Source organism: Apium graveolens, unplaced genomic scaffold (assembly GCF_009905375.1).
Source record: "Apium graveolens cultivar Ventura unplaced genomic scaffold, ASM990537v1 ctg1631, whole genome shotgun sequence".
In the NCBI taxonomy this organism is placed as follows: domain Eukaryota; kingdom Viridiplantae; phylum Streptophyta; class Magnoliopsida; order Apiales; family Apiaceae; genus Apium; species Apium graveolens.
This window is the reverse complement of record NW_027417338.1, coordinates 82,937-97,160: the sequence shown is the minus strand read 5'-3', so window position 1 is coordinate 97,160 and position 14,224 is coordinate 82,937. Positions and strand designations below refer to the sequence as shown.

The 14,224-nt window shown below is 34.1% G+C and overlaps 1 protein-coding gene across 1 annotated transcript; it reads left to right on the top strand.

The window, feature by feature from the left end:
• The first annotated feature begins 11,642 nt into the window (after positions 1-11,642).
• Positions 11,643-14,002, top strand: LOC141700005 (uncharacterized). Its single transcript, XM_074503776.1, has 3 exons — positions 11,643-13,066; positions 13,165-13,270; positions 13,367-14,002. The coding sequence occupies exons 1-3, from the start codon at positions 11,643-11,645 to the stop codon at positions 14,000-14,002; spliced, it is 2,166 nt and encodes a 721-aa protein (XP_074359877.1).
• Positions 14,003-14,224: the final 222 nt, after the last annotated feature.

Genomic DNA, 14,224 nt, shown 5'->3' with positions numbered 1-14,224 from the left:
AGCGCATTCTTAGCAGTTACTCCAAAAACTTCTTGGCATAGATAAAAATAGTTTATTTGTCCATCAGCTAGGGCATTTTTTGCCCAAAGCCACAGACGTTTCAAAACAGGGGGATAATTCGCACCCATGTCCAATACATTATCTGGTTCCGGGACACAATCTTTTACCTTCTTCCATTTTTTCCCAGTAGTTTTCTTGCCTCCCTGAATTGAAAATATAAAAAGAAAATAGAGAATGCAAAGTTAAAGAAAGTTGACATGTTAAGTAATTGAAAATCTAAATTATGTTTTTATTCTTTACTTTTAAAAAACAACATAAGTTTCAAAAGAATTATAATATAAACAGATTTAATTCATTAATATGTAACAAATTAAAAATTGCATCATTATTAATTTAATTATCAAACCTATTTCCAACATTTTAACAAAAATAAATATGTGACAACCACCACAAAATCAACACTGAAATAAGGGGAAAAAATTATTATATATAAAACTGAACCAAACAATTATTCAACCTAAATACATGAGAAACAATATCGCGAAAACTTACCTATATATAGACCCGATATTGTAAAAATTAGTTTACTAAGTTTAAAAATATACTTGCATATATATATAGAGAAAATTTAACCTTTGGACTTCCTTTCACTGCAGCGGCGCTTGTCTTCACTTCCATTATGAGGTTTCTCGGCCATGCAATATATGTTCCCACAGCTTGTTCCACCGTCACGATCTCATCTTGGATTGGGAAGGGAATCTTTTCAGATCCTTGGAATACACGAGTGATTGAGACCCGTATATTTTCTTTTTCCAGTTATTTCCCATGAAGAACCTGACACTTAGTATCAACTGTTGCATAAGCAACGATATTTGTCGGGGAGCCAATTGCTAATTCCCACTATGTGCATCCTTTAACCTCCAACACCTCCTCATTATTAGGTTCCAGACACACATCCTCAACCAACATTTGATTATCCTCAACATCAACAACCTTGAGAGCCTCGCCATGTTCCTGAATATGTTCTTCGCCATCCACCAAAGGTTTCTCCTGAATATGTTCTTCAATATGTGTTTCCTTACCGATACCCACATTTTGAATGAGATCCAGTTTTTTCTTTACACCTTGCAAATCAAAGTCCTTCAGAATGTCATGTGCTCCCTTGGAACAACTTCCTTGTTGAGATCCAATATTTGGACTTAACCCAGTTTCAATAAGCTTCCCTCTTATACCAGCTTTCAGCTTTTGAAAGTCTGCAACCCAAAAGGCATCTCGCTTTTCAACTATCCTTTCCGTCTCTTCTTTCATAAATTTCTGAATACCCTCTTGAATCCTCTCCTCTATTGTCCTACATGTCTTCTTCTGCCTTGGAAGATGAAAGTATGTAGACTGCTTCACAAAGCGCCCTTGTCCACGCACCCGTCCTCTGTGTTCAGGGCTACCAAGCACCTTGGTCAAGATATCATCACTGCCTTCCACAGTCACCTCCCCTTCACTAACTCTTTGTTTCATTTTCCCCTAAAAATTTGATAAATAATAGAAGTAATTAACCAACAAAACAGATATTTGGTGATAAAAGAATATATTAACAACAGAAATAAAAACTTACAATCGCCTGAGCAATTTCTTTAACTGCTTCTGACTTGAAGTTTCTATCTTTATCTTTCCTTGCACGAATCCAGCTATCTGATCTATCTATCTCCATTTCAGGGTCAGCTTGAGTCTCCATCTGTATGAACATGTTTAAAATATTATACAATATAATCGAAACAAAAGAATTGAAAAAAATTATATGATGTACGCGTGAAAGAAATATATTTCATGAGAACTAACCATTTCATGCTCTAGGTTAGAATAGCCCTTTCGAGAAATACAATGTGGATATAAATTCAGACTCCTCCTTAGTTTATGTTTTTTGTGGATGTCCTTGGAGAAAAAAACACATAAATGTTAGCAACATAGTTTCTTTCGCTAATTACTTATGCTACGTGGGAATTTTATAAAATAAAAAAGATTAAAGAAAAAACTCACTAAAAATTCATCAGTTAGACGGCCTGAAAAAAAAATATCCCAGTATGCCTTCTCAATAAAGGAGTAGTCATCCGGAGGAAACTTTAACAACTCAGGTTGATCTTTATTAGGAATGATATATTCAGTTGTTAAACGGCTTTTAAACTCCCTCCATTTCTGGCATGCCGATTGCAGAACAAGCTTTCGTGCTGATGGTGGTACAATGTATGCCATCTACGTACATAAATAAACAATTTTATTATCACATGTGTGTTAACTACAATTGGCAGTCATAATTTAACACAAGTAAAATTCTTAGTTGATTTTGTAGATGCAACTTCTTTTACCTGCACACAATCCCAAATCTTGTTTTTTCTTTCTACCGGAACACGTAACCAACTGTCATACCATATCGGGGCTTTTGTTCTGGCAAGAACCCCAATATAAGACTGCATTTCTTTAGCAGCATCCCCATATGGCTCACCCTTTTTATTAAATAGCACCTCAAGCTTAATTCCCAGCATCTTATGCCTAACAATCCTATGCATCGTAACTGCTCCGCGTTTTAGAAGCTTAAGTCCCTCTTGTTTGGTTGCTGTTTCTTCCACTCGTTTCCTTTTTTAGATAATTTTCTTTTTAGATTCTTAGAAAATCCATTCTTCTTTACTGATTCAGGGGATGAATTCCGAAGGCAAGACTCCACTGGCTTTTCCTTCACAGGTTCAGACACCGCCTTGTTCTTTTCTAGCGCCCCTGCCTTTATTTTTAGTTCCTCTGTTTTGTTCTTCATAGGTTCAGGCTGAATCGGCTTGCTCATTTTTCGTTCCTCTGTCTTGTTCTTCACAGGTGTGGACTTAACCGCCTTGCTCATTTTTGGATCCTTTGTCTTTTTCTTTACATCTGTCTTATTCTTTTTTAGTGCCTTGATAAGGTTTTCACTAGTTCTACGAGGATCGGATTTTGTTTTTCTTGAAGGCACCATAATTAATCTACTCTTAAAATATTAAGTTTAATCTAATTGCTTCACACAAAGCCAAAAAACTACATGAATATCAGTTGAATACAATTATATTAATGAAGGTGCTAAGGACACTCATGTGGCATCTCTATTAATGCACCTAAAATGTTTTCATTTCTTCTACATCACTTCAGAGAAATAAACCTAAATCTACAACTTTCACAACCCAAAATATAAACACATTAACTTATTAAATAAACCCTAATCAGATTTCATAATCCAAAAAAACATCAGATTCAAGGCATAAAAAATAAACCCAAATCATAAATAAGCCCCAAGTATAAATAAAAAAACATCAGTTATACTACACTACCATCATACCCAAATCACAAAAATAAGTGCATGCATATCAATACCCCAATCGATGTTCAATTTAAAATAAAATATAAACCCATATCATAAATAAGCCCCAAGTATAAATAAAAAAACATCAGTTATACTACACTACCTTCATACCTAAATCACAAAAATAAGTGCATGCAAATCAATACCCATATCGATGTTCAATTTAAAGAGAGGGAGAGAGAGGAGGAGAGAGAGAGAGAGAGAGAGAGAGAGAGAGAGGGAGAGAGAGAGAGAGAGAGAGAGAGAGAGAGGAGAGAGGGAGATTGAACCTGTATCGTGACTTGTGAGAGTTCTGAGAGGAAAGAAAAGAGAAAATGGAGAATGAGAGGGAAGTGGAGTGGGGAGTGAAAAAAGAAGGGGGAAATGAAATAATTTAACAGCTCAGATGCACTCCAGGTAAACTACTTTAATCCAACGATATATAATGTTGCCAGCAAAACAAATAAAGTAAAAAGTAAATTAGAAAATGGTATAAAAAATTGTGGGCGGAAATTCAAAAATTTTAAACTCTTGTCTTAAACACATTCAGACAACGGATTTACATAAAATAGTATTGTAAGAAACATAATTACCCAGCAAAAAAGTATTCTAATAAATACAACGGTTTTACAGTAAAAACCGTTATTTTATAAGTACTAGGATAACGATTTTACAGTAAATATTATTACGAATTATTATGCGAATAATAGTGTATAACGATCTAATTTTAACATCAATCATGCTATCTTACAGTAAATAAATGTGTTTGGTTTGTTATTTTAACAGTCAACCGGTGTTTTGACCGGTACTTGTAACTTGTGTTTAGTCTCGTACTAAAGTTTCTATTTTTTAAAAAAATTTATAAATGATCCAACCATATGGATGTTAAGATCTATATATTTTACTGATATGACAAAAAATTGAGAAAAAAATAAATTTATTTGGTTTGTTATTTTAACAGTCAACCGGTGTTTTGACCCGTACTTGTAACTTGTGTTTAGTCTCGTACTAAAGTTTCTATTTTTTTAAAAAGTTTATGAATGATCCAACCGTACGGATGTTAAGAACTATATATTTTAGTGATATGACAAAAATTTGATAAAAAAATAAATGTGTTTGGTTTGTTATTTTAACAGTCAACCGGTGTTTTGACCGGTACTTGTAACTTGTGTTTAGTCTCGTACTAAAGTTTCTATTTTTTTAAAAAAGTTTATGAATGATCCAACCGTACGGATGTTAAGATCTATATATTTTACTTATATGACAAAAAATTGAGAAAAAAATAAATTTATTTGGTTTTTTATTTTAACAGTCAACTGGTGTTTTGACCGATACTTGTAACTTGTGTTTAGTCTCGTACTAAAGTTTCTATTTTTTTAAAAAGTTTATGAATGATCCAACCGTACAGATGTTAATAACTATATATTTTAGTGATATGAGAAAAATTTGATAAAAAAATAAATGTGTTTGGTTTGTTATTTTAACAGTTAACCGGTGTTTTGACCGGTACTTGTAACTTGTGTTTAGTCTCGTACTAAAGTTTCTCTTTTATAAAAAAGTTTATGAATGATCCAACCGTATGGATGTTAAGAACTATATGTTTTAGTGATATGAGAAAAATTTGATAAAAAAATAAATGTGTTTGGTTTGTTATTTTAACAGTTAACCGGTGTTTTGACCGGTACTTGTAACTTGTGTTTAGTCTCGTACCAAAGTTTCTATTTTTTAAAAAAAGTTTATGAATGATCCAACCGTACGGATGTTAAGAACTATATATTTTTGTGATATGACAAAAATTTGATAAAAAAATAAATGTGTTTGGTTTGTTATTTTAAAAGTCAACCGGTGTTTTGACCGGTACTTGTAACTTGTGTTTAGTCTCGTACTAAAGTTTCTATTTTTTTAAAAAAAATTATGAATGATCCAACCATACGGATGTTAAGATCTATATATTTTACTTATATGACAAAAAATTGAGAAAAAAATAAATTTATTTGGTTTGTTATTTTAACAGTCAACCGGTGTTTTGACCCGTACTTGTAACTTGTGTTTAGTCTCGTACTAAAGTTTCTATTTTTTTAAAAAGTTTATGAATAATCCAACCGTACGGATGTTAAGAACTATATATTTTAGTGATATGATAAAAAATTGATAAAAAAAATAAATGTGTTTGGTTTGTTATTTTAACAGTTTACCGGTGTTTTGACCGGTACTTGTAACTTGTGTTTAGTCTCGTACTAAAGTTTCTATTTTAATTACAATAGACCTTACAACGGTTTGTTTTAAAAAGTCGTTATATAACTTGTTTTCAGACGATTGAACAGTGTATCTGTTATACAACGGTTTTTAAAATATTTGTATTGTCGTTATTACTGTGATACAAGGGATTTGGCTGCTTTACCGTTGTCGGATTTGTTTGTTAAAAAAAGCACAAAATGTGTGGTACTCATTAATAGCCCCAGATCTTTGTCTTAAGCCATTCAAACCTCCCAGATCTTTGTCCTAAGCCATTAATTTTCTAGCCTTTGACTCGATTTCTTCATCTTCTTCACTCGATTTCTTGAATCGATTTCTTCATCTTCTTCACTCGATTTCTTGACTCGATTTCTTCATCTTCTTCACTCAATTTCTTCACTCAAGCTCTTCATCCTCTTCATCAAAATAACTTCAAAAAAACTCGATTGAAACCATAACTTCATCTTTTTTATTGGGTCAGTGTTAAGGTAATTACTTCATCTCCATTAAGTTTAATTTCATTAAATTTTTAGGGTTCTTAATTATATTTGGGCAATGTTTAGTGTTAATTTTTATTTAATTTGTATTTACAGTTAGTAATTAGTAGTAATTAGTAGTACAATTAGTAGTACAATTATGTGTTAAGCTCATTAGTTGTAACTTCTAATTATGTGTCATATTTTGAATTAAAACATATGGACAGGTCTTGGTTAAAGGCAGATAGAAGAACAAAACAATTCAAAAAAGGAGTCGAGGATTTGTTGTTGTGTGCATTTGAGAACGGATTTAGTGAAAATAAAATATGTTGTCCATGTATAAAATGCGCACATAGTAAACATTGGCATGCTCGAAAAGTAAGGGACCATCTTTTTCTCAATGGTATCGATCAAATGTACAAGTGTTGGATTTGGCATGGAGAGTGGAATACAGAAGGAGGTGAGCCTACCACTGAAGGGACGGGCAGTTCAGAATCGGTAGATCAAATCCCAGTCGGTAGAAATGATGATGTATCCCTGGACTCCTCGGAAATGTTTAACCATATTCAATCTGAATATGAACCTCTTTATCCAGGATGTGAAGGATACACTAAGATGAAGGCTTTGGTAAAGCTTTATAACTTGAAAGCAAAATATGAAATATCTGATACTTGCTTCTCTGAAATGCTACTTTTGGTCGGGTCTATGCTTCCACAAGGCAACACATTTCCTTCTTCATCCAGTGAAGCTAAAAAAAGCTTGTGTGCCTTGGGAATGGAGTATGAAAAAATACACGTATGTCTGAATGATTGTTTACTATACCGTGGAGAGAGAGATGAAGATGAGACGAAGTGCCGCATTTGTCAGGCCTCTCGATGGAAGTTAAACAAAAAGGAGATGAATTGGAAGGGATTCCTGCCAAGGTTTTATGGTATTTTCCATTAATACCACGTCTGAGGAATTTGTTCAACTCACCTCAAACATCTAAGGACTTGACTTGGCATGACAGGGAAAGGTTAAAGGATGGTAAATTGAGATACCCTGCTGATGCACAAACATGGAAGGAAGTCGATGCAAGGTGGCCAGACTTTTCTTCAGATCCTAGAAACTTACGGTTAGCTCTATCTTCTGATGGATTCAATCCTTTTAGTAGCTGTAATCTTGATTACTCATGTTGGCCTGTTTTGATGTCAATTTATAATCTTCCACCATGGCTTTGTATGAAACGGAAGTATATTGTAATAACCCCAATTTTTGAGAAATTTTGAAACCCTTATGAATAGTGTTTTTGCTGAACGAGAAAACTTTTCATGCCACGCTATGTAGGGGTTCTGTTATTAATCTTATGGGATATTATTAGTACTCTATGTGGTATATAAGTGTATGTAAAGATCGTCAGAATCCAATTCCGAACACTTTGATTTTTCCCGGAAATCCACAAGATACGGAGAGAATTGAGTATAAGGTAACAGGATAAAAAGGATTGAAATTAAAGGATTATAGGAGAGGATCATAAAAGGAATATAATATATTGAGAAAGGTTAAGGGAACCTAAGTAATAAGATCCCGGGTATGATCCCTCAAATGATAAACGAGAACGAAAGATAAGCGAACCGTAAAACAAATAAGTGACCAAGAGACAAGCTTGTACAAGAAGCCAGGGATTGTGACATCATCAAACCACAAGGTGTGGACAAGTGGGAGCATAATGACATGTGCAAGGTGACACAAGCATGACATAGAAGGGAAGGAAGTGTGGTTGAATTATAACCACACAAAATCAAGGTTAATTAAGTCATTAACCAAAAACAACACAAAAATCAACCAACCAAGCAAATCATTTCATTTTCATCAAACAAAACACAAAAATATCTTTCTTCCCAAGCTAGCTCTCGGCCCATTTCTTAAAATTTGAAGATCCAAGCTCCACCACTTACTATTTAGCAAGGTAATTATCTAAGCTTCCCTATGGATAGTTACATACTTCCTATAAGTTTAAGCTTCTAATTCCAAGCCAATCTTTTTCTATAAATCAAGGAAGAAGATGGTGAATAGTAACCTTCAAGAAATAACTTTAGTTTTCTTGAATTTTTATGAAAGATTAAGGTTATACAAGCAAGGATCAAGGTTCTTTAGGCATTCAAAGCTCTTATGTTGTGTTAAAAAGCTTCAAGGAAGGTATAATCTCTATTGAATGTTAAGAGCATAATATGAGTATTTTAGTTCATGAGAGGCTTGATGGTTGTGTATGTAGAGATTAGTGAGTTTTGGGATGTTGTTGGATTGGTAAATGTTGTTGTTTTGATTAAAAGAACTTAAGTATGGTTAAAGTTAAGCTTAGGCATAAGTATGAATGTTAAACTTGAATTGGTTGGGGCTGTTATGATGTGTTTTGGATGGATGTTGGTTGTATGGTTGAATTGAGGTTGAATTGTGATGGTTTTTGAATGGTTTAAATTTGGGAAATCGCGTAAACATAGCCGTCGTAACGTCCGATTTTCTTTAGACTGTTTTTGTGCATAACATTAGGACCCGAGAACCCCCTGCTAGATTATGACCATTGCCATGTCTAGATAGCTCGTGTTACGAGCTTCGTTTTGATATGTAGTTCGTTCGATTCCGATGCACGGTTTAGGAGAAACGACCGTTTCAAGTAACGGCGTTTCGCGAACGAAATATTTCCCCTCGCCTTACTTTGAAACATAGGTTAAAGACCAAAAAAGGACTAATTGAAGTATGAAACATTTATGGTAAGTGTGTTAGGCAGTTGGTAAGACACTCGCGAAGGAATCGCCTTAAAACTCGTAAAGGTTAAATTATTAAAAATGGTGGAGCCGAGGGTACCCGAGTGACTTAAGCGAATCAGTGAGCGCAAAACGAGCGTTAGAGTCTAAGTTAGTTAAGGTATAGATTTACAAGTGACTTTGGTTTAATTCCAACTTACTTGTTGCTTATAGGTTACCAGACTCGTCCCGAGCCATTCGTAACCCCCAGTCGCTCAGGCAAGTATTCTATCCGTTATACTGTTGCTGTGATGTAAATATATGTATATGCATTATCTTGTGATATTGCATGATTGTTATTAGCAAATTTTGCGATATATTGGAGCATGCTAATATGGTATATATGCATGTCTGTTTCGTAATCTGGTTATCTATCTGTTGATTTCAATGCTTATAGTTGCATAATACCTATGCTAGAAATAAGCAAGTAGTTGCGGATACCCTTAGTATAGGGGATAAAAGGTGAACATATTTCTAAACCGGGAGTCGATATTCCCGAGTATATTATATATATATATTTATTTATATATATATATGGATATAGTTTTTAAAACTATGGATCGAATAAGGTTTATTCGATACCTTTATTCTATTATTTGAATATTATTTGAATATTCATTCGAGGGCTTATGACTCAGTTTATTTTATTATTTGAATATTATTTGAATATTCATTCGAGGGCTTATGACTCAGTTTATTTTATTATTTGAATATTATTTGAATATTCATTCGAGGGCTTATGACTCAGTTTATTTTATTATTTGAATATTATTTGAATATTCATTCGAGGGCTTATGACTCAGTTTATTTTATTATTTGAATATTATTTGAATATTCATTCGAGGGCTTATGACTCAGTTTATTTTATTATTTGAATATTATTTGAATATTCATTCGAGGGCTTATGACTCAGTTTATATTATTATTGAATATTACTTGGATATTCATTTGAGGATGTATGACTCCTTTATTTTATTTAATGAATATTATTTATAATATTCATTCGAGGTATTATGACTCCGCTTATTACTGAAATATATTCTTTATTTCATTAGAGAATAAAGTGTTAATAATCAAACTTATTTTCGATTATTCAAATAAAGATAATACTTTCATATAAGTATATCTTTGGTTATTTAATACTCGTTTCAAGTATAAGTTTTAAAACTTCTACTTCAATTATTTTTATAAAAAATTATTCTTTATGGGAATATTATTTAAATAATAATATTCAGTCATTTTCTAAATATTCTGGGGACTGATTTACTTCATTAAATCAGCTTTACTCCAAACACTCTTTAAAGTGTTTTCGAGTCTTCAAAATGATTTTTAAAAGTTAGAGCGGATCCCAAAACTCATTTTATATTTAAGATCTTTCTTTTTAAGGGGATTTAAATACTCGCTTAAAACCTGAGGGATCCGGCTCTGTGGTGTATTTTATATTCGCAACAAGGTTGCAGTTTTGGTAAATGAATTGATTACTTACCCAACGTTCGGGAAGTAAGTCCATCTATTGAGTCGGCATAAGCAACATGGGCTCAGTGGGCGTCCATGATAGTGTAAGTGGCTCAGTGGGAGTCCATCAAATGCAAAAGTGGCTGAGTGGCAGTCCAGCATAAGGTCCTAATTATGACCAGGGTGATGACCAGTGGGGAATTCGTCCATCTACTAGTAGAAAAGGTTACTTATGGGTATCTTTGCCTGATCAGCAAGATATCTGGTTTATGCCAAAGGTTTTCTTTTCCTTCCAAATTCATTGGATATTGCAACTATGTTCATACTTTACATAACAGAGGTTCCAGGAAATGTTTTAGAGATATATATATGTGGATATATATATATCGGGACTAAATAAAGTATCTCATAACTTTTTCATTCAATAATATTTCAAAGATTGAATCTATTCAAATCTTGTCTTGTAGTCTCATCTATGTGATGAACTTTTGAAACTGATTATAACTTGAACGGTGGTAGTTCAAGTAGTATTGGGAAAGATATAAGTATATTGGGGTATTTGGTAACCTCATCTTTTAAACTTATATCTAATTAATAATTGTCTTATGAATGACAAAGATTTTCAGAAAAACGTTGAGACAAGGTTAGATATATGAGATCACCTTGCAACGATATTTTTTTATACAGTTATACACTGGGACTTTGTGTATATTATGCATGGAAGAGGACTTCCAATATTTTGAAAAGTATATATGTATATATACTGAATATTTTGCGACTTCATCGCATTAAGATATCAAACTTGGTTCATTTCTTTTGACCAAGACTTTCATGAGTATTATGAGTAGGCTCATATATTGTAAATCATTATACATATTATTTTGGTGGGCTTGCTGCTCACCCTTGCTTTATTTCTTCATCACACAACAACAGTTAGGAAAGATGACCAGACTCCAGCAGACCCAGCGCAAGCGCGTGGGAAGCGTCCCGCGTCTTCCCGTTGATGTTGTAGCTGCTATAGCAGCAGAGGTAGATCTATTGTAGATCAGACCATCTACTTTTGAGAATCAATTATGTATAATTATAACTTGTGGCAAATAATGGCAATTAACTGTAAATTATCAAGTAATCATTTTGGGTTGTAATAACTTTTAAATTGTGGATTCAAAGACTTGTACTTATTTAAATTTCATCTCTGAGACTATAACGGGTTGTGGTGTGTGTTAGTGTGGGGTCACAGCATAAGGTTATTTATTATTAATTAAGTGAAGTGATATTGTGGAAAGAAAGACCGTGACGACCCGGATCCCCGACCCCGGATCTGGGGGTGTTACATATATAATGCTATGCTTGTTGATATCTGGACCAACTCAACCCGGAAATGATATTGATGTGTTTCTTCAACCACTTATAGAGGATTTAAAAAAGTTGTGTCATGGGAAACAAGTGTACGATGCTTACAAGAATGAGCAGTTTTTGCTAATAGGCATCTTGTTATGGACTATTAGTGATTATCCAGCCTATGGTAACTTGTCGGGAAATATAATCAAAGGGTATAATGGTTGTCCTATCTGTGTTGATCAAACAAAAGCTACAAGGCTTGTCAATTATCGTAAGTGCGTGGTCATGAGGCATCGAAGGTGGTTGCTCCCTCATCATCCTTATCGTCGGAAGAAACAAGATTTTGATAACACCGTAGAAAAAGAAATAGCTCCAGTTCCATTAACCGGAGAGGAGGTACTTGAAAGAGTGCAACATTTAAAGGGACATGTCTATGGTAAAACACAACGCCAACCACGATTGAAGAAAGGTGATGCTCGACCTGTATGGAAGAAGGTTTCTATATTTTTTGAACTTGAGTATTGGAAATTTTTGCCGGTTCGACATGTTCTCGATGTGATGCACATCGAGAAAAATATATGTGAATCTTTACTCGGTATGATGCTTAATATACCAAAAAAGATGAAAGACAAGGAATCTGTGCGCATTGACATGGCTGAAATGGGGATTAGAACAGAACTAAGGCCAAAAACTCCGGGGATAAAGGAGAAGTTACCATTGGCATCTTGGAATCTAACCCATTCTGAAAAAAAGGTTGTTTGCTCATCCTTCCTTGGCATGAAGTTGCCTGATGGTTTTTGTTCTAATATTCAGAACCTGGTTTCAATGGAAAATCTTCGTCTTACCGGAATGAAATCTCACGACTGCCATACGATTTTGCATCACTTGCTCCCAATTACGATTCGCTCGTCACTACAAAAACAGGTCAGGAAAACTATTATCAAGTTTTGTCTATTTTTCAAAGCGATCTGTAGTAAAGTTATTGAGGTTGATAAGCTGGAGAAAATGCAATCGCAACTGGTAGAAATTCTTTGTCAGCTTGAAAAATACTTTCCTCCCTCGTTGTTTGATTTAATGTTTCATATCTCGGTTCATCTTGTAAGAGAAGTCGAGCTTTGTAGACCAATTTTCCTTAGGTGGATGTATCCTTTTGAGAGATACATGAAGACATTCAAGGGATATATAAGGAATCGAGCTCGTGCAGAAGGTTGCATCGCTGAGGCCTATATTGCAGAAGAGGCAGTTGAATATTTGGTGGATAATGAAGAAGTGACAATTGGGGTACCAAAAAAAGGCAGGCATACCAAGGATTCTATTTGCAAGCCATTATCCGGTGCAACGATTATAACCCCGAGCTGTACTGATTTGCACGGAGCACATTTATGTGTTCTACAAAATACCACTGCTGTTAGGCCATATAATGAGTAACTTCTTACACTTTCTCTCTCCTTACTTGAAAAATTGCATATATATTTTCTGTCATTAGTTCAACCAACTTATATTGTCTTATCTTTAAATGCAGTGAACACATGGCCTTTTTAATGACAAAATATCCGGAATATGAAAATGATGAAATGTGGCTTAAAAACAAGCAAAATGAGACATTACCAAAATGGTTTAAGGAAAAGGTATTACGTGCGTCGTTTGATGTATTTTTTTCCCACTGTTTTACAACTTACTACCTCATCTGAATTATTTTACATATTTGAATTCCTTTTTTTCAGATTGCTTCAAATTTGGCCAATGAAAAAGAGATATCGGCCGAGATAAGGTGGATTGCATATGAGCCCAACAAGGATGTTCCTACATTCAGTGTCTATAGAATGGATGGTGTTACCTTTAGTACCAAGGATCGCGATGATATGCGTCAAGTTCAATGCAGTGGTGTGTGTGTAGAAGCAGACACAATGGTTGTGCAGGGTAAGGATCAAAATATTGAGCACATATCACATACATATTACGGAGTTATAAAAAGTATATGGGAGTTGGACTATAATCACTTTAGGGTCCCTATTTTTCTTTGCAATTGGGTAGATATAAACAAAGGGATTAAGGTCGATGACTTGGGATATACATCGATTAATTTGAATAGGTTGGGTTTTTTGAATGATCCGTTTGTTTTAGCAAAACATGTTAAACAAGTTTGTTATATCGACGATCCCTCTGAAAAATTATGGTCGGTGGTGTTGAAATTGCCCGAGAAAAAGTACCATGAAGATAATAATGATGCAGATGAGGAATCCGTCGAAGTGGAACTCGAGAATGACTGTTTCATGCCCAATTTTCCCGAGTTAGATGATAGTGGTGATGACATGGATAGTTACATGCGGGATGTTGATGAACTAATTCAACTTTCTTGAAGTATTTTTATATGTACTTTCAATTACTATACTTTGTATGAACATGCATAATAACTTTGGCTTGGTTCTGTTATTTATTTTCAGTTCTTGATTGTTGGTTGATTTGCTTGTTGCATCTGGTTTGGGTGGTTTTCCTTGTTGCCTTTGGTTTGGCACGTTTGCCTTGTTTCTGGTAATGTTTTTAAAAAAAATCACCAGACTAAGACAACGGTTTTATTGATT